At 40.9% G+C, this 18,860-nt stretch overlaps 1 protein-coding gene across 1 annotated transcript; it reads right to left on the minus strand.

Annotated features, from left to right (window-relative positions):
- Positions 1–8,065: 8,065 nt before the first annotated feature.
- Positions 8,066–15,421, minus strand: LOC106569884 (interleukin enhancer-binding factor 2 homolog). The gene is made up of 15 exons (XM_014141597.3): positions 15,224–15,421; positions 14,669–14,728; positions 14,458–14,500; positions 14,083–14,187; positions 13,828–13,905; positions 13,610–13,712; positions 13,307–13,372; positions 12,938–13,054; positions 12,567–12,645; positions 12,180–12,267; positions 11,706–11,767; positions 9,635–9,749; positions 9,354–9,444; positions 9,072–9,252; positions 8,066–8,383 (listed from the first exon to the last, which is right to left on the minus strand). The coding sequence occupies exons 1-14, from the start codon at positions 15,226–15,228 to the stop codon at positions 9,101–9,103; spliced, it is 1,164 nt and encodes a 387-aa protein (XP_013997072.1). The 5' UTR covers positions 15,229–15,421; the 3' UTR covers positions 8,066–8,383; positions 9,072–9,100.
- Between the last annotated feature and the right edge of the window lie 3,439 nt (positions 15,422–18,860).

Raw genomic sequence — 18,860 nt, forward strand, 5'->3', positions numbered from 1 at the left:
ACTAAGCCAACCTCAGCGTGAGCTTTGGTTGTGAATGGTATGAACTTTGAACTCTTATTCACTAAAGACGTGAGATATCCTAGCCGTTGAGTTAGCAACAGCAGCTGTAAACGTGGGCTAGGTAAGGATGGACGACGTATCCAGTCTAACACACAACGAAGATACTACAATGTATCCAATTTACCACCAGAGACATTCTTCCGAGGACAGCATGATCTCTGTTGGGCAACACAACCAGCATCTACGACCAACCTACCGAAGCGCAGCTCAGAGTAAATATTTATTGCATTTCCCTTTTCCAAATGGGCGGTAATTTAGAATGCATAAGATACTGTATTTACGAAAGCTTAGCTTCTCTCTTTGTTCCTCAGTCTTCCCGCTCTTTCATTCAAGCCCAACCCCCTCTCTTTGTGTAACAGGCCGTCATACAGGTTCCATCCACCAGGGACGTTTTCTGTATGACATAATTTGCATTCTGTGTATATTTAATTCTGTGTGATTAGTTAGGTACTTAGTAAATAAATAATTAAACCCAATTTTGTATTGCTGATTCAACTTGTTAGCCAGGGTTCGTGAAGATAACCAAGAATTTACAACTTTCAGATGAGACTGAAATAAGGTGACGATTAATATTGACTGCTATTGATGTAAAATATTACTAGGTCTTTAAGAGTTTATTCAGAAGATAACAGCTCTATAAACATTCTTTCGTGGTGCCCCGACTTTCTAGTTAATTACATTTACATGATTAGCTTAATGAGGTAATATTAATTACAGAGAAAGGATTTTATAGAATAGCATGTCATATCACTTAATCCGGCATAGCCAAAGACACGACAGCACAGACCGACACGACACCTTTTTGGCGTCTTTTTTTGGTGCAGTTCCGGACCGGCTTTGATTTCCACATCCACGGACATTGGTTTTTAGACGTCTATGTTTGGTTCAGATTTTAGCCAGCTTAAATTTGGCCTAAACATAGATGTCTATAAATTACTTATTTTCAACTTTATTCAGAACCAAAAATTTGCCTGATTTCAACTTCCGGAAAATACATACTTTCAAATCTCTGAAAAATACATATTTTCAAGATGCTTTTTCAAAGTCCTGTAAAATATGTATTTTAAACATACAGAAATGACCTTTTCGCCTTTCATTCAGAACTTAAACTGAGCCTAACGTCAACGTTTGGAAAATACATATTTTAGACATCTTTACAAGATAATTTGCTTAGTGATGTTAAAAATATTTGTTAGTCTGATGTGATTGATGAGGAGCATCCAGATGCTGCACTTGATGAATTTATGAAATTGCTTCTTCCAATTATTGATAAACATACACCTGTTAAGAAACTGACTGTTAGAACTGTTAAGGCTCCATGGATTGATGAGGAATTGAAAAACTGTATGGTTGAAAGAGATGGGGCAAAAGGATTGGCTAATAAGTCTGGCTGCACATCTGACTGGCTTACTTACTGCAAATTGAGAAATTATGTGACTAAACGCAACAAAAATAAACTTTATTATGAAGCCAAGATCAATGATATAAAGAATAAGGGGAAAAAAACTTTGGAGTACTTTAAATGAAATTATGGGCAGAAAGACAAATTCAACACCATCTTTCATCAATTCAGATGGCTTATTCATCACAAAACACAAAAATTTGATGTTGCCAATTATTTTAATGATTATTTCATTGGCAAAGTGGGCAAACTTAGGCAGGAAATGCCAACAACGAACAGTGAGCAATTGTATTCAGCCATAAAAAAAACAAATAACGAAATAAAAACAGTGCAAGTTTGAATTTTGTAAAGTTAGTGTGGGAGAGGTGGGAAAATTATTGTAATCGATCAATAATGACAAACCTCCTGGCATTGACAACTTAGACGGAAAACTACTGAGGATGGTAGCTGACTCTACAGCCACTCCTATCTGTCCAATTTCTAATCTGAGCCTAGAGGAAAGCCTTTGTCCTCAGGCCTGGAGGGAAGCCAAAGTAATTCCACTACCCAAGAGTGGTAAAGTGGCCTTTGCTGTTTCTAACAGCAGACCTATAAACTTGCTGCCAGCTCTTAGAAAACTGTTGGAAAAAAATTAGTTTGACCAAATACAATGCTATTTCTCTGTAAACAAATTAACAACAGACTTTCAGCATGCTTATAGAGAGGGGCACTCAACATGTACTGCACTGACACAAATGACTGATGATTGGTTGAAAGACATTGATAAGAAGATTGTGGGAGCTGTACTGTTAGATTTCAGTGTAGCCTTTGATATTATTGACCATAACCTGTTGTTGAAAAATCATATGTGTTATGGCTTTTCAACCTCAGCTCTGAATCCACAATATGGCAATCTATCTAATAGAACTCAGAGGGTTTTCTTTAATGGAAGCTTCTCTAATGTCAAATGTTACGTTCCCCAGTTTCTGTGTTGTTCTGGGTTTGTGTGTGTGTATGTGTGTATTTTAGGAAATGGAATCGCGGATTCCTCAAGCAGCTGATTGGTCGGCCCCATCACTGATTGGGGCTCTGACCTCGCCCTCTCGTCAGGGGAAACAGCTGGCTCATCAATTACCGACTCCTTCTGCAGCTTGAAAAGCCAGTGTTCCTGCCCCAGGGGAGAGAGCTTCTTTGTATGTCCTGTGTTGGTCTGTATAAGTTGTTGAAAGTATTTTGTAGCTGCTCCTGCGGAGGTATGTGTATGCCATAGGACTTAGTGTTTTTGGTTTATTGTTCACTAAGTATTGGTGAATTGTTCTGTTTCATTTGATCCCGGGGGGGGAAGGGGAACACACCTTGGGAGTGTTTAGGCAAGAGGCCTGCGGGCATACATTACCCGTAGTATTTAATCTGTTTATGCACACTAGGTAAGACCTGGGTGGACCACCCCCTGTATTTTGGTTCGCGTGCCAGGTGGTGCTAAGATTAGGTAAGTTGTGGGTAGGTAGATAAGGTATGAGAGGGGACTCTAACTTTTACTTTCTTTGCTTTGGTTCCGTCCAGACCCTTTTCCACACATTACCGTGTTAAGGAAATAAATTCCCTGTAAACGGTCATTTTCTCTGCCTCTGTCATCCTTCCCCGCACAAACGATCACATACCTTTTCACTCCACGGGGAGTTGCGTACGTAACAAATATGTAAAGTGTGGTGTACCGCAGGGCAGCTCTCTAGGCCCTCTACTCCTTTCTATTTTTACCAATGACCTTCCACTGGCATTAAACAAAGCATGTATGCTGATGATTCAACCATATACGCATCAGCAACCACAGCTAATGAAGTCACTGAAACCCTTAACAAAGAGTTGCAGTCTGTTTTGGAATGGGTGGCCAGTAGTAAACTGGTCCTGAACATCTCTAAAACTAAGAGCATTGTATTTGGTACAAATCATTCCTTAAGTTCTAGACCTCAGCTGAATCTGGTAATGATGGTGTGGCTGTTGAACAAGTTGAGACTAAATTACTTGGCATTACCTTAGATTGTAAACTGTCATGGTCAAAACATATCGATTCAATGGTTGTAAAGATGGGGAGAGGTCTAGCCATAAAGACATGCTCTGCTTTTTTGACACCACACTCCAAAAAACAAGTTCTGCAGGCTCTAGTTTCGTCTAATCTTGATTATTGTCCAGTCGTGTGGTCTAGTGCTGCAAGGAAAGACCTAGTTAAGCTGCAGCTGGCCCAGAACAGAGTGGAACATCTTGCTCTTAATTGTAATCAGAGGGCTGATATAAATACTATGCATGCCAGTCTCTCTTGGCTAAGAGTTGAGGAGAGACACTGCATCACTTATTTTTATAAGAAACAATGTGTTGAAAATCCCAAATAGTTTGCATAGTCAACTTACACACAGCTCTGACACACACTTAAGCCACCAGGGGTCTTTTCACAGTCCCCAAATCCAGAACAAATTCAAGAAAGCACACAGTATTATATAGAGCTCTTATTGCATGGAACTTCCTTCCATCTCATATTGCTCAAATAAACAGCAAACCTGGTTTCAAAAAACAGATAAAGCAACACCTCGCCTCCCCTCTCCTCTATTTGACCTAGATAGTTTGTGTGTATGCATTGATATGTAGGCTGTGTGGCTTTTTAGAAAATGTATGTAGTTCTGTCCTTGAGCTGTTCTTGTCTATTGATGTTCTGTATTATGTCATTCTGTATTATGTTTCAAGTCTTGTGTGGACCCCAGGAAGAGTAGGTGCTGCTTTCGCAACAGCTAATGGGGATCCTAATAAAATACCAAATACTGGGACTACAATAGTTTTGCGGGGAGGCATTTTTTGGTCGCGCCTGTGGCGGCAGAATGGAAAGGACTGGCCCTGGTCACCAGGACAGTGATTATAGAGCGAAGGTGTCAAATTTCACTCCTGTAGATTTTCAAACTTTTCATCCTCTGAATTAGTGTCTGATCTGGACCTGAGATATTAAAAGGTTGCACTGCGTATGTAACCAAGGTTCTCTGAAGGAACAGGTGAGGTACTGCTCACTATGGGAAATAATTATTGGAAAATGTATATAAGGCAAGTAAGACTGTGACAAGTAAGACTGTACATGCTGCCTCCAAATGCTCTACAAGAGTAGTTTGCGAACAATTCTTCCTATTTTCTGCACTATTTTAATACGCGTCTGAGTGAGGGTGTTGCATCTAGGCTACTCTCAGCTCACAAATGTGTCTCTTTACAATTCTAGATTTAGAGAACATTACGATTTTCACCCGCCAACAACCAATTTCATGCAATGTGACTATTTTTTCTGACAATCAGTTCGTTTCGAGTCCTTTACAGTAGTGGTGCGTGGGTAAAATCACTGGGGAAGGCGACCGTGATATATAGGCTTAAAGGCCGAGACAGTAAGAAGAGAGTGGCAGAATAAATTCAAACACACCTTTGTTTTATCACAAAACCAGATAGCAACCTCTGTCCAGTGAAGTCCACAAAGCATATTGCATGTTCAGTAAGACAGTTACATGACCTACAGCATGGTCAAGCAAGTTAATGTTTCCGACATTTTCGGATCACTAATCAACTATTGATTTAGAACCACAGAGTTACTGCAAGTTGCAAAGAAAACAGGAGCTGCCTCCACTATTCCAGCAACATTTTATCATCAAATCACCTCTCCTTAGTCTAATTACAGTGACAACTAAAAGATACCAAAAACAATTTAGTCCAATCAACGTAAGCTAAATATAATGTCCATGGTTCTGATTTCTGTGTGCGTGCCTGTTTATGCAAACAGAAAAATATGTTGACTTACCCTACTTGTAGAGAAATGCCAATGCCATCCTCCTCTCTTTCATGTTGACGAAACAGTCTATTACTCTGTCATACAGTACACAATTACATTTTCTGTTGTCGTAGGCAACCTAGCTAAAATGCTTCCTCGCTAGCCTAACTTCCATTCATGGGTAACATTAGCCTTCTACATCTAGCTACATATTGAACTTCCATCCTCTCAGGCCAGGGGCACATGTATGAATTGATGGTTGGATCAGAATCGCCATTATAATCATTGGCCAGAATGGAGAATTAAGTAAAACCACAAGTCCAAATCCCTATCTCCATCCATAGCTAATTTAGGAAAGGGACAATTTTAGCTAGCTGGCTAACTAGCCTCTGGAGGACAACACAACCCGATGCAACACTTAAGATTTTACTGTCCATGAGGTATGCTCTCAATGGGATGATAGGAGTGATGCCAAATCCAAGCTGGCTTCCCCCACACTTTTTTTGCTGAGCCAGGACCATTCACAGTTGAGCTCGCTCAGTGTAGCTCAACGCTGATTAAATCATTGTTTATATTCCCTTGCCTTCAACGCAACAGGCGGCAACAATGTCATACTTGTTTGGACCAGACAGCATCAGATAGAAGGCTCTACACGTAGAGGAACAGCTGTGTGACTCAATGGGATCCGAGAATCCGAGCGCCAGCTTTATTCGACTGAGTAAACTGCTTCTCACATCCCAGTTTACCTCCTGCAGAGGGAAAATAGACCGTTCCAGGCAATTGCTTCAGAAAGGAGGGAAATGGAAAGTGAACACAAGATGTGGCGTTTACAGGTGTGACTTAGTTGTTAGAAAATTGGAAGGATGTCACGTTTGTTTGAAAAGGAGCTGTTGAGAGATCTTTGTAATCTAAAAAACTACAATATAGCTAACTGTGACAAACTGTACATTTGAAGGACCTGCTGGTTGAAGGCTGAAGGACCTGGGCTTGGATACTTAATAAGGCCTATCCAGTTTATCAGATATGACTAAACTGTAGTGCTTTACCACCACACACTGTCGCTGTTGTATTCTAAAATATTGTTTCTCTTATAATCAGCATTGGAAATGTATTTTTTATTTGTACATTTCACATAGACAAGTCAGGGTTTAGTCCCAACCGGGGCCTGAACCCATGCTACTATCAAACCCAACACTTTAGCTGTAAAGCCAAGCGGTCCGAATGTCTTGACGAGGTCACTGTTGGGTTAATAAGGTCTACTGGATCAAAAACAAGATCACTTGGCCATCTGGAACACAGACACTAATTCACTGCAGCTAATTGGCTAAATTCACTCAGTAAACACACCATTGGATGGACTTGGAACGGTCTGGTAAAAGCAACAGAAAACAGAGCAGGCAGATAAAGTGCATGATGGCTTTCCAGATACTCTGTTATTCAATTAGTCTGTCTGTGTAACCCTTCAGAAGTGAAACAGATTGGTCAGGGAACAAACCCTCACTTCTCCGCTATAATCGCAGATGTGAGCAGTTTTCGGGCACAAAAGGGCTTCCGTGTGTCATCCAGGCCGACGCTACATATTGGAGCTGGATGAGGTAACACTCCCATTGCAAAACACAGAGACCAGCAATAAAGCATTATATCATGAATATCCTGTTTCTGAATAAAGTCTTGAAGAATATCATGAATATCCTGTTTCTGAATAAAGGCTTGAAGAATATCATGAATATCCTGTTTCTGAATAAAGTCTTGAAGAATAGAATTAGGAGATTTGGTAAATGATACGATTATGGTACAGTGTGATTAGCTTGAACTGAAGAGTTGATCGATAGACCATAAGGGTGATTTCAGCAAAAGTTGGTTGAGCTTGGCTGCCGTATGCAATATCCTTTACTCTGATGCCATCTACAGGCATGCGGTGCTACTTGTGGCTGGTCCGCAGTTGTTCTAATGTTATGCAGTCTTCTTCAGTTAGATCATTAGACCCTACTATATTACTTTAAGTCCTAATTCAATTGTGGTAACTTCAACTTGAAAATGAGAAACTAGAATACAGGTCAGGGAGTTGGTCAACCATGGCTTTCCAGTGCTGTGAACAGATAGTGTAAAACAATGAATTTGAAGAATTTATCTGCATTTAGTTTTAGAGGACGTATTCCATACATTTGTCAAATTAACTGCCAATATGCCAACATTTCATTCAAACAATGCAGTCAATCCACAGCCAAACATTGGCTGAAATCAGTTGACGATAGGGACTATTTATATAGAAAATGTGTATAAAACCTGTATAAACTGTATTTAAAACTATATGACTATAATAGCATTACAATTTCTGATACGTCACATGCCTTACTTTTATTTTCCTGCATAAGTATAAGCAGTTAACACCACACCATTATCTCTACTGCCATTCATTCCAATTAGACTGGTTTTGGATTTCTCCCTGACCAAGATGGATGCCATTTTCCCCCTATTATGGAACTTTGAGGGTTCAGTGACATATCCCCTCTAGTAATTTCATAGAATCTCTATGAGACCATTTGAAAGATCCAGGTATTTTCCAGAAGTATCTTAAATCTGACCTGCAAAACAGCATTTAATTTGAACTGTGCTTCAATAAAGTATCAAATAAAACATTTTAAAGTTTGTCAAATTTGGGGTACAGACTGGATCTGTGGAGATAATTAAACATTCTATGGCCAGATCTAAAAATGAAGTATGCATTTTCGCACAAGCATGGGGCATATGTATTCCACCCACCCATCCAGCCACCCACACATTTGAAAATAAGGATCTGCATTTCTAAATGTATACATTTACATAGAGGCATATTAAAATAAAGAAGTTGTTTAATTTAGTCATCATTGCTGTTACAGAGTAAAAACCACACAAACACACGGAATACAAATTGATAGTGACACCCACCCCTTTTGAGAAGACCATGAATGTAATTTTTGTTGAGGGCGTTGAGGGACCAGTAACAGTCTATATGCAAGTCTGTCCGTCCAGTTGGCGCACTTTGGTCCAGGTCAATGCAGTCAATTCATGATTAGTGGACATGAACTTCAACGAAGGACAAATGGGTGAGTGAAGGGTTTCCAAAAGGGTCAGGGGTAAACAATTGTTTAAAAGACGTGGCACCGGATCCTCTGGATGGCGACAAGAGAAAAATAAAAAGTTGTTAAGCCTCAGAGCACATTGTATGGGTAAAAGGGTGAATTGGATCCCACCGCTAACACCATTTGGCCTTCTGTCACTCGCAACGCTAATGGCGCTGCCCGTCTCCCATTAACCCTTGACCTTTTTGTCTTACTAGAGAGGATATCTGGCACAACCATCACTCTGCCCACAGGGTTAGAATTGAAGTTGAACTTTGGGTGGTTCTCAAAGACAAAATCATATCCTTCGCAAACCCTCTCCTATTATACTCTGTGTAAAGCGGAGTTGATTTTGCAGAATTCTTGCCAATAACACTGATATAGTAGATGGCGCTATGCACTACGGCACCATGCAGTACTATCGCTGGCTAGTCTCTCTCGCTGGTGAGTTGATGTGTGGCAGCACTGCTTGTTGGCTACATAGTTTACTTTGTTATGACTTGGTATTACAATGACTTCTTTCCATAAACAAAAAAAGTTATGTTGATTTTGTTAACTCTGAATGAGATTTTCTACTAGCATCTATGCAAAGTAGGCTAATTTATAGAACGTTACGTTTCTAGCTAACTATGCCTTAAGTTAGCTAATGCGCTAACAAAGCTACTGTAGGAGCTGTAACAAGCTAAGCAGCAAGCTAGCCTGGTAATGAGCCTGTTTTTTTTGGACTGGCTACTGGTACCTGGCAGGTTACCACCTTCCGGGTCCTTCTCACTCCTGTGTCTCCATGCTTTCATCCTCTACATCTCCTCCTTCCTCCAGCGCCTCATCCTCCTCTTCCTTCCTCTCTGGCGGCTTCTCGTAGGCCTTCTCGGAGGGTGTGACGATCACGCCGTCCCAGGTGGACATTTCCGAAGCCAGGTCTGGGAGAGTGAGGTAGATTTGTTTAAGGTTTACTTTGAGAAAATGGTGTGTGTGTGTGTGTGTGTGTGTGTGTGAGCACACGCGAGAGAATGAGACTCACAGCTGGCATCACCCTCCAGGCCCAGGATCTTCCTGTACCCTCCATGAGAGAGCACCCTCACCAACGTCTGAGCAGTGAAACACACCATGTCCTACAAAAGCAAAACAGACACACACACTTTCAATTCACATACCTAAATGTGAATCATCTGACAATAATCCTAACCAAACACATATGATCATGGAAATGAATTTAGTGTTTTAGTGCTGGCGCAAACCCTGTCACCAGGACCAAGGTTCCCCACCCCTGCACCATGAAGGCAGCTAAAGCAAAACTATTACCTGCTGCTCAAGGGTCATGACGGTGTGCACCCGGAAGTTTCCACTCTCACAGGGGTCAGTGATGCCCACTGAGCCTGGCAGGAAAAGCCCGGCGGCTAACATCTGTAGGCAGCGCCTGAAAAGAACACCATAAACAAAAATTAACAATCAAGAATGGCCTTTTCCCCTTTATTCAGATTACAACATCTCACTTTTGGAAGGATGGGACTAAAAACAAACAAAATATAACTATATAGTATGTATAACTGGAAGTAGAAGCCTAAGTGTTGTTGTCCATTAGTTTACTCCGGGGGGGGGGGGGGGGGTTAAGGGAAAACATACTCAGTGCATTCGGAAAGTATTCAGACCCCTTGACCTTTTCACATTTTGTTACGTTACAGGTTTATTCTAAAAATGATTAAATCGTTTTTCCCCCTCATCAATCTACACACCATACCCCATAATGACAAAGCAAAAACAGGTTAGATTTTTTTGTAAATTTTTTAAATAAAAAAACTGAAACATTACATTTACATAAGTCTTCAGACCCTTTACTCAGTACTTTGTTGAAGCAACTTTGGCAGTGATTACAGCTTTGAGTCTTCTTGGGTATGACGCTACAAGCTTGGCACACCTGTATTTCTCCCATTATTCTCTGCAGATCTTTTCAAGCTCTAAGGTTGGATGGGGAGTGTTCCTGCACAGCTATTTCCAGGTCTCTCCAGAGATGGTCGATCGGGTTCAAGTGCGGGCTTTGGCTGGGCCACTCCTGCATTGTCTTGGCTGTGTGCTTAGGGTCATTGTCCTGTTGGAAGGTAAACCTTAGCCCCAGTCTGAGGTCCTGAGTGCTCTGGAGCAGGTTTTCATCAAGGATCCCTCTGTACTTTGCTCTGTTCATCTTTCCCTCAATCCTGACTTGTCTCCCAGTCCCTGCCGCTGAAAAACATCAACACAGCATGATGCTGCCACCCCCATGCTTCACCATAGGGATGGTGGGAGGTTTCCTCCAGATATGACACTTAGCATTCAGGCCAAAGAGTTCAATCTTGGTTTCATCAGACCAGAGAATCTTGTTTCTCATGGTCTGAGCCCTTTAGGCAAACTCCAAGCGGGCTGTCATGTGCCTTTTACTGAGGAGTGGCTTCCGTCTGGCCACTCAACCATAAAAGCCTGATTGGTGGAGTGCTGCAGAGATGGGTAAACCTTCCAGAAGGACAACCATCTCCACAGAGGAACTCTGGAGCTCTGTCAGAGTGACCATCAGGTTCTTAGTCACCTCCCTGACCAAGGCCCTTCTCCCCCGATTGCTCAGTTTGGCCAGGAAGCCAGCTCTAGGAAGAGTCTTGATGGTTCCCAACTTCTTCCATTTAAGAATGGAGGCTACTGTGTTCTTGGGGACTTCATTGCTACAGAGATTTTTTTGTACCCTTCCCCAGATCTATGCCTCAACACAATGGACAATTCCTTCGACCTCATGGCTTGGTTTTTGCTCTGACTGTCAACTGTGGGACCTTATATAGACAGGTGTGTGCCTTTCCAAATCATGTCCAATCAATTGAATTTACCACAGGTGGATTCCAATCAAGTTGTAGAAACATCTCAAGGATGATCAATGGAAACCAGATTCACCTGAGCTCAATTTCGAATGTCATCGCAAAGGGTCTGCATACTTATGTAAATAAGGGTTTTCTGTTTATATTTTTTTTACAAATTAGCAAAAAGAATTTAACAACCCGTTTTTGATTCGTCATTATATGGTAGTGTGTGTAGATTGGAGACATTTATTTATTTAATCCTATTTATAATAAGTCTGTAACGTAACAATGTGGAAAAGGGTCTGAATACTTTCCGATTGCCAAAATAGGCACCGCCAGCAACGTATCAGAAATTGAGACACTGTCAACAAAGACCCCTACAGTTGAAAAACCACTTGGTGCATACACTTAGGGAAATATTGGTGTCTAATACAAAATGCTAGTGGAATGTGGTATGAAATACATGTATAACAGAAAAACGACTATATCTAACAGTAAGTGGTAAGAAAACACCCTCAGATACATCGAGCGCTGACTGAGGGAATGGGGAGGCTCACCTGTAAGCCACATTGAGGGACAAGGGCTGCCTGGAGGGGTTGTTCATGACCGCAGAATGACCCTGAGAAGACACACATGAAACGCTTTTCATTTCTTATTCGTCCTTTAGATATGACGTGATGCAAGCTTTCAGTTAGGGTCAATATGATAGCAGAGACAGAAAATCAGACAAAACATATCAGCCGGGTGACTTGCTCTGTGTGTGGTAATCCACAACAAATGAATAGCTAAATCATCCATTATCATGCCTCTCCAAGTGCCAACGTTCACCAGTATCACATGCTATTGGTTCACCAGTGGTTGTGTTAATGGTAGGCGTAGCGCCCTCACCAGTATAACTGAACATTAGCATAAATACAGTGAATGCAGTGGGCTTACTAGTATCATATGTTAAGTGTTGAGTCGTGATAGTGGTGGATGTAGTGACCAAACCAGTACATCCAGGTCAACTATGGTCAGTGCAATGGACTCACCAGTAGATCCAGGATCCAGGGGGTGAGAGGCTCGAACCCGGGGAAACGCACCCTCAGATCCTTCAGCAGGCGAATCAGCACTTTCACCCTAAATAACAACAGCAAACAGGATATGAGTAAGACTTTTAAGAAGTTAAAGGATCAAGTTAGTCAGCGCCAACTTGATCCTTTAAGGGAGACAGTATTTTTCAAGACAAAGGTCATTATGGCTGAAACATTTAGGATTAAAAAGCCTCCCTCTATTCCTCCTTGACGTGAAAAGGTTCAAGAAAAAAAGAGTGAGTTGTAAAGACCTACTACAAAAACTTGGAACACATTCTGAGGAGATATCGGTTTGGGAGGGTAAACGGTAAAAGACTAAAAGGTTAAGGGGAAACAGTGACTTACGTAGATTGGGAGGCATTCTCCTCAAACCAGCGGGCATGGCGGATGGCGGCCAGAGCACTCTGCAGCACCTTGATGTCCACTGGGGAGAAAGAGACCATATCAACATCAACACCAATGTGACCACTTACAGCAGGGTTTCCCAAACTCGGTCCTGGGACCATCTACATTAAACACACACTCTTCCTCCAGTCTACAATGAATGCTTCTGTATGGCATGCATGGTATACGGAGCTGTTTGCCAATCCCAGTGAATCTATGTGAGTGTTTTGACTTATTTCTGTAGCTCTATGAGTGTACTTATGTTGCAGCTCATGTTTACATTCTATCACATTGTACTGCGTGTTTGTGTGTGGGTTTCTGTCTGCACGTACAGTGCAGTTCGGGGTCCAGCTTGCGCAGGTTGGGGGGAACGGTGGTGATGAGGATTTTCACTGTGGCATCGGCAGAGCTGATCTCAAAGCCTGTCTCATTGGTCAGCATGGAGAGAACTAGGACACAGAGCGGGAGTCACTTGGCAACATTAGATCGTAACCACTGAAGATCGAGAATATCCCATTATCCACTGTGCCTACATTATCCTTGTACTTTTGTATGAATTCATCACTAAACAAAATGGCATGACAAATTAATAAAGCTAAATATGAGTCAAATGTACACTATTGAAAGCTAAATCTAACTTCTGTGACTGATGTTTCACTGTGGCTACATGAAAACAAATGTAACTGTGTAATATAGGTCACCTTCAGCAGGGTCTTGTGTGCGAAGGGTCTCCACCACTTTGTTGCCGAGAGCTGCGACGGCCTCCACTGCCAGAGAGAGAACTTCCATTATGGGGGTTCAGCACAACCAATAGACACAATTTCAAAAATGGCTGCTCTGGGAAATACAGTCCAGAATGAAGACTAATTCGTATTATAACACAGCAAAGACGCAAAATGCTGTGCAACAATCAACATCTGTGACATTATGTTGACATTTGAACACCAGTTAATGAATGTACAACTGGGCTTTGCTTTGTTGGGTCACACACACACACAACTCACGTGTGGGCAAGATCTTGAGGATGACCACCAGGTCAGCGACATTGTGTCCCGTTGTCATGGTGCCTTTCTTGTATGAGCCCACCTGACGTACCTCTTCAATTTGCTGGAATGAGAGGAGAAAGCAATTCCCATTGTTATTGTACATGGCTAAATACGTTATCCAATACAGATACATAACCATTTTGGCACGCTAATCTCTACCAAGCTCTGGAACTCACCACTTCAAAGTTGCCGGGGGCGACGATGAGGTTGTCGATGACGTTGTTGATCTTGGTGACCAGGGACAAGATAGAGGACTGAAAGTCGGAGCAGAGAGTTTGCATGGAGTCAACTGAAAGACTTCTATGGTGGCATAGTGTAGGAGTGTGTTTTTTAACACATAACCGAAAGGAATATGTCGCTGTGTGCATTCAACAGTGACCGAGGGAAGTGTGTTGAATGTTTAAGAGAGAGAGAATGTATGTGTTCTCTACCTGCTCTGCGGGTGTAGGACTGAGGTCCTGGTTCCTCTTCAGTAGACACTCGCTGAAGGCAGTCTCATCCGCTGCCGGCTTCACTCTGGGGAAGGCCATCTCACACTGGGGGAACCAGAGAGGCAGCTTAGCACTGTCCACTCGACATCCCTATCTGCGCTACCGTATTACTTTGACAAGATCCCTGTCGTTTCGATTAGAGCATTACTAGACCATTGTGTAGGAGTATGTGAGCTGATCTCCACTGATTATAATCTGTCTTTACTGTCTCTCTTTGTTTATTTCAATTCATGTGAGCTACATGCTGCACCACTTCAATATAACCATTGGTGCATGAGTATGGGAAGGATGCTTGGCATAGTGGCAAATACTCACCACATAGAAGTCAAAGGGAATGTGGGGGACAAATGGCCGATACCTGAAACAAGGGACAAGGAAACATCAATGCATCTTATATTGTGCCAGACATTCTTCTATGAATTTCAGTTGGCAAAGTGATCGCATGAATCTTAAATCATACATTGGACAGGTTAAATGTACAGTTGTGGGCATTATTATGTTAGCAACTGGCTAGCTGGCTACTCACCCTTGCACAAGTCCTCCACGTGAGCCGAACCGGCCACCACGGCCCCTGCCCCTATCGCCTCTGAAATTGATTACATTATTAATACAGTTAGTTGAGTGATAGCAATTACCACATTAACTAAATTGTTTTAGAAGCAGCAGCAGCTAGCCAGATAACTAGCTAGCTGCTACCATAGCATGGCTAGCTACTGACTGTTCATTCATTCATTCGTCCATTGATTTTACTTAGACAAAACAAAGCACGTTTAGCTAGGTAGCTAATAAAGGGCGCTAGCTAGCAAATCATACACTAGTTAGCAAGATAGTTGATGGATATCTCTGTAGATATGTAGCTACAATAGCTAACTAGTCAGTTATCAGATAAGCTATGATACAGGCCACCTGGCTAACAAAGTTGGCTAGCTGGGCTAACGTTAGCACGCTACACGTAAACTAGCTAATAATGCAACCCCCTCTAAACCACCCCTTTAAATTCCATCTGTCTATAACTCTTTTACAATTAGATACTGTATAAATATAATCCAACATTACGGTCTTATCAAATGCATGAAATTACCTCATTGCGTACGACGTTTTGATGTTTTAATGTAGATATTCAAAGAGAAATCACCAGCATCCAACGCCGGTCAGCTAGACTACTAGATGGAGTACAGCTACGGACGGAAGTCAGGGCCCGAAATGGAACTACCTGTTGCTAACTGCAAAAACACAACGCCGACGTGCAGACTGCCATCAGAAAAAGTGAATAAGTAGCTAGGATCGTCCAATATCTACAGTAGCAGAGTGGCGCAGCGGAAGCGTGCTGGGCCCATAACCCAGAGGTCGATGGATCGAAACCATCCTCTGCTAAATATTTTTCTGAAATGTAACAAATATATTTACTTGTTGCATTTTAACTTTCTTTCGATTAACGTTCAAATACATACAGTAGCAGTCAGAAGTTTGGAATCGCCTACTCATTCAGGGGTTTTTCTTTATTTCTACTATTGTTTACATTGTAGAATAATAGTGAAGACATCAACACTATGAAATAACAGGGAATCAGGTAGTAACCATACAAATGTTAAACAAATCAAAATATATTTTAGATTCTTCAAAGTAAAATTCAAAAGGCACTCGCACATCTGAGCTATCTTTTTTTGCAGGTGAATGGTAACAGTTGAATAAAATGAGAAACAATAAGAGACCCACACACTGCTCTTGATGGTATCTGCTCTTTAATAAGCTTTACATATAGCTTCGTAAATCTCTGATGAAGTCCCTGAGGCCAACATGTAAAGCTTATTAAAGAGCAGTGATACAATCAAGAGCAGTGTGCTGGTTTCTTCTTTTTTCTCAGATTCTTCAAAGTAGCCACCATTTGCCTTAATGACAGCTTTGTACACTCTGGGCATTCTCTCAACCAGCTTCACCTGGAATGCTTTTCCAACATATGCTGAGCACTCATCCCAAACCATCTCAATTAGGTTGATGTCTGGTGATTGTGGAGGCCAGGTCATCTGAAGCAGCACTCCATCACTCTCCTTCTTGGTCAAATAGCCCTTACACAGCCTGCAGGTGTGTTGGGTCATTGTCCTGTTGAAAAACGAATTATAGTCCCACTAAGCGCAAACCAGATGGGATGGCGTATCACTGCAGAATGCTGTGGTAGCCATGCTGATTAAGTGTGCCTTGAATTATAAATAAATCACAGACATTGTCACCAGCAAAGCACCCCCACACCATCACACCTCCTCCTCCATGCTTCACGGTGGGATCCACACATGCGGAGTTCATCCATTCACCTACTCTGCAACTCACAAAGACACACGGGTTGAAACCAAAAATGTCAAATTTGGACTCATCAGAAAAAATGACAGATTTCCACCGGTCTTTCCACAAGTTTCTCCATCTCATCCGTGTTCTTTAATAGTTGTTTCTTTGCAGAAATTCGACCATGAAGGCCTGATTCACGCAGTCTTCTCTGAACAGTTCATGTTGAGATGTGTCTGTTATTTATTTGGGCTGCATTTCTGAGGCTGGTAACGCTAATGAACATATCCTCTGCAGCAGAGGTAACTCTGGGTCTTCTTTTCCTGTGGTGGTCCTCATGAGAGCCAATTTCATAATGCGCTTGATAGTTTTCATGATAGCACTTGAAGAGTGGTTGGCTACTTTGAATAATCTCAAATATAACAAACATTTTGATTTGTTTAACACTTTTTGGGTTACTACATGATTCCATATGTGTTATTTCATAGTTTTGATGTCTTCACTATTATTCTACAATGTAGAAAATAGTACAAATAAAGAAAAACTCTAGAATGAGTAGGTGTGTCCAAACTTTTGATTGGTACTGTAGATACAGAAATCACTTCAACAAAAAGTATGACAGATGGATTTGACACCTTAAAATCTAAATGCCAATAATAATTTAGTGTTTGCATTCTTTCTCATTGAAGTGATATTTGTCAACTAGGTTACTCAAATATGAAGCAATTTGCCTACTAAGTACAAGTACCCAATAACCCAACTTAATTGCAAATGTATGAAATTATTCTCATTTTGATGACCATCGACCCTTGGATGGGAGACCAGATGCTGCTGGAAGTGTGTTGTTGGAGGGCAAGTAGGGGACACTCTTCCTACCTCAATGCACCCCTATATCAAGCTCAGACTCCCCTGCGTAGTTGGACAGAAAAGCTGGATTTGAGATCAAATGTTTTATATGAGGCTGTCTGCCACCTTTTTGTGTGTATTTTCATACATATCTATTTTACTGTTTAGAAATGGGAGCACTTTATGTTTCTTGTCCCCCCATTTGAAGATATCAAAAGTGTTTGGACAAATTCAACTTATATTGTATTACATTTATGTCAAAAGTTTAGTATTTTGTCCTATATTCCTAAGACAAAATGACTACCTCAAGCTTGTGACTACAAACTGGTTGGATGCAGTTAGTTTTGGTTATGTGTCGGAATAAGTTGTGCCCAATTGAAATGAATAGTTAATGATGTGTCATTTTGGAAGCTATTTTATTAAGAATATAAAATGTTTCTGAACACTTCTACATTAATGTGGATGCTACAATGAATATGGATAATCATAAATGAATTTTGAATAATGATGAGTTACAGATGCACAAAGATCATGCCCCCGAAACATGCTAACCTCTCAACATTAACATTAACAGGGGAGGTTAGCATTGGGGGGATGATATTTAAGCCTCTTTCAATTTCTCACTCATCATGTTCACAATTCATTTGTGATTATCCGTGATCATGGTAGGATCCACATTAATATAGAAGTGTTCAGAAACATGTTCTCTTCTTATTTACAATTAAAGTGACCCAAAATGGCACAATACATTATTTACCATTCATTTCTATTGGGCACAACATAATGCGAAACAAAACCAAAACAATCTGTAAATGCATTCAACAAATTTGTAGAGTCACAAGCTTGATGTAGTCGTTGCGTGATAGGAATATGGGACCAAATACTAAACTTGTAATGAATAGCCTATAAGTGGATTTGTCCAAATACTTGTATGTATAAAAAAAATGTTTTTGAAATAAATTTAAAAAAATCTGACATTCTATACTGTCACCTCATATATCATTTGATCTCAAATCCAAAATACTAATTTATAGAGCCAAATTAAAGGTTTTAGCTTCACTGTCCAAATAAATACATAGGGGAGTGTATATCTTATACAAATATTGAAATGCATGGATATTCTTGTTATATGAATATTCAAAATCATCAGATCTACCAATAAGTAGGCCATTAGGTTTTTAACAAAGATAATTTATAGCGTAGCTTGGGTAGTAACCCTGTAATTATTGTAATTATGTATTACCTGTTACAACAACAACAAAAATAATACAACATGAAAAGTATTGGTCCCATGTTTCATGAGCTGAAAACAAAGATCCCAGAAATGTTCCATGCGCACAATAAGTTTCTCTCAAATGTTGTGCATAAAAATGTGTTTACATCCCTGTTAGTGAGCATTTCTCCTTTGCCCAGATAATCCATCCACCTGACAGGTGTGGCATATCAAGAAGCTGATTAAACAGCATGATCATTACACAGGTGCATCTTATGATGGGAACAATAGAAGGCCACTCTAAAATGTGCAGTTCTGTCACACAACACAATGCCAAAGATGTCTCAAGTGTTGAGGGACCGTGCAATTGGCATGCTGACTG

Source organism: Salmo salar, chromosome 14, assembly GCF_965601325.2.
Source record: "Salmo salar chromosome 14, fSalSal1, whole genome shotgun sequence".
Lineage (NCBI taxonomy): Eukaryota > Metazoa > Chordata > Actinopteri > Salmoniformes > Salmonidae > Salmo > Salmo salar.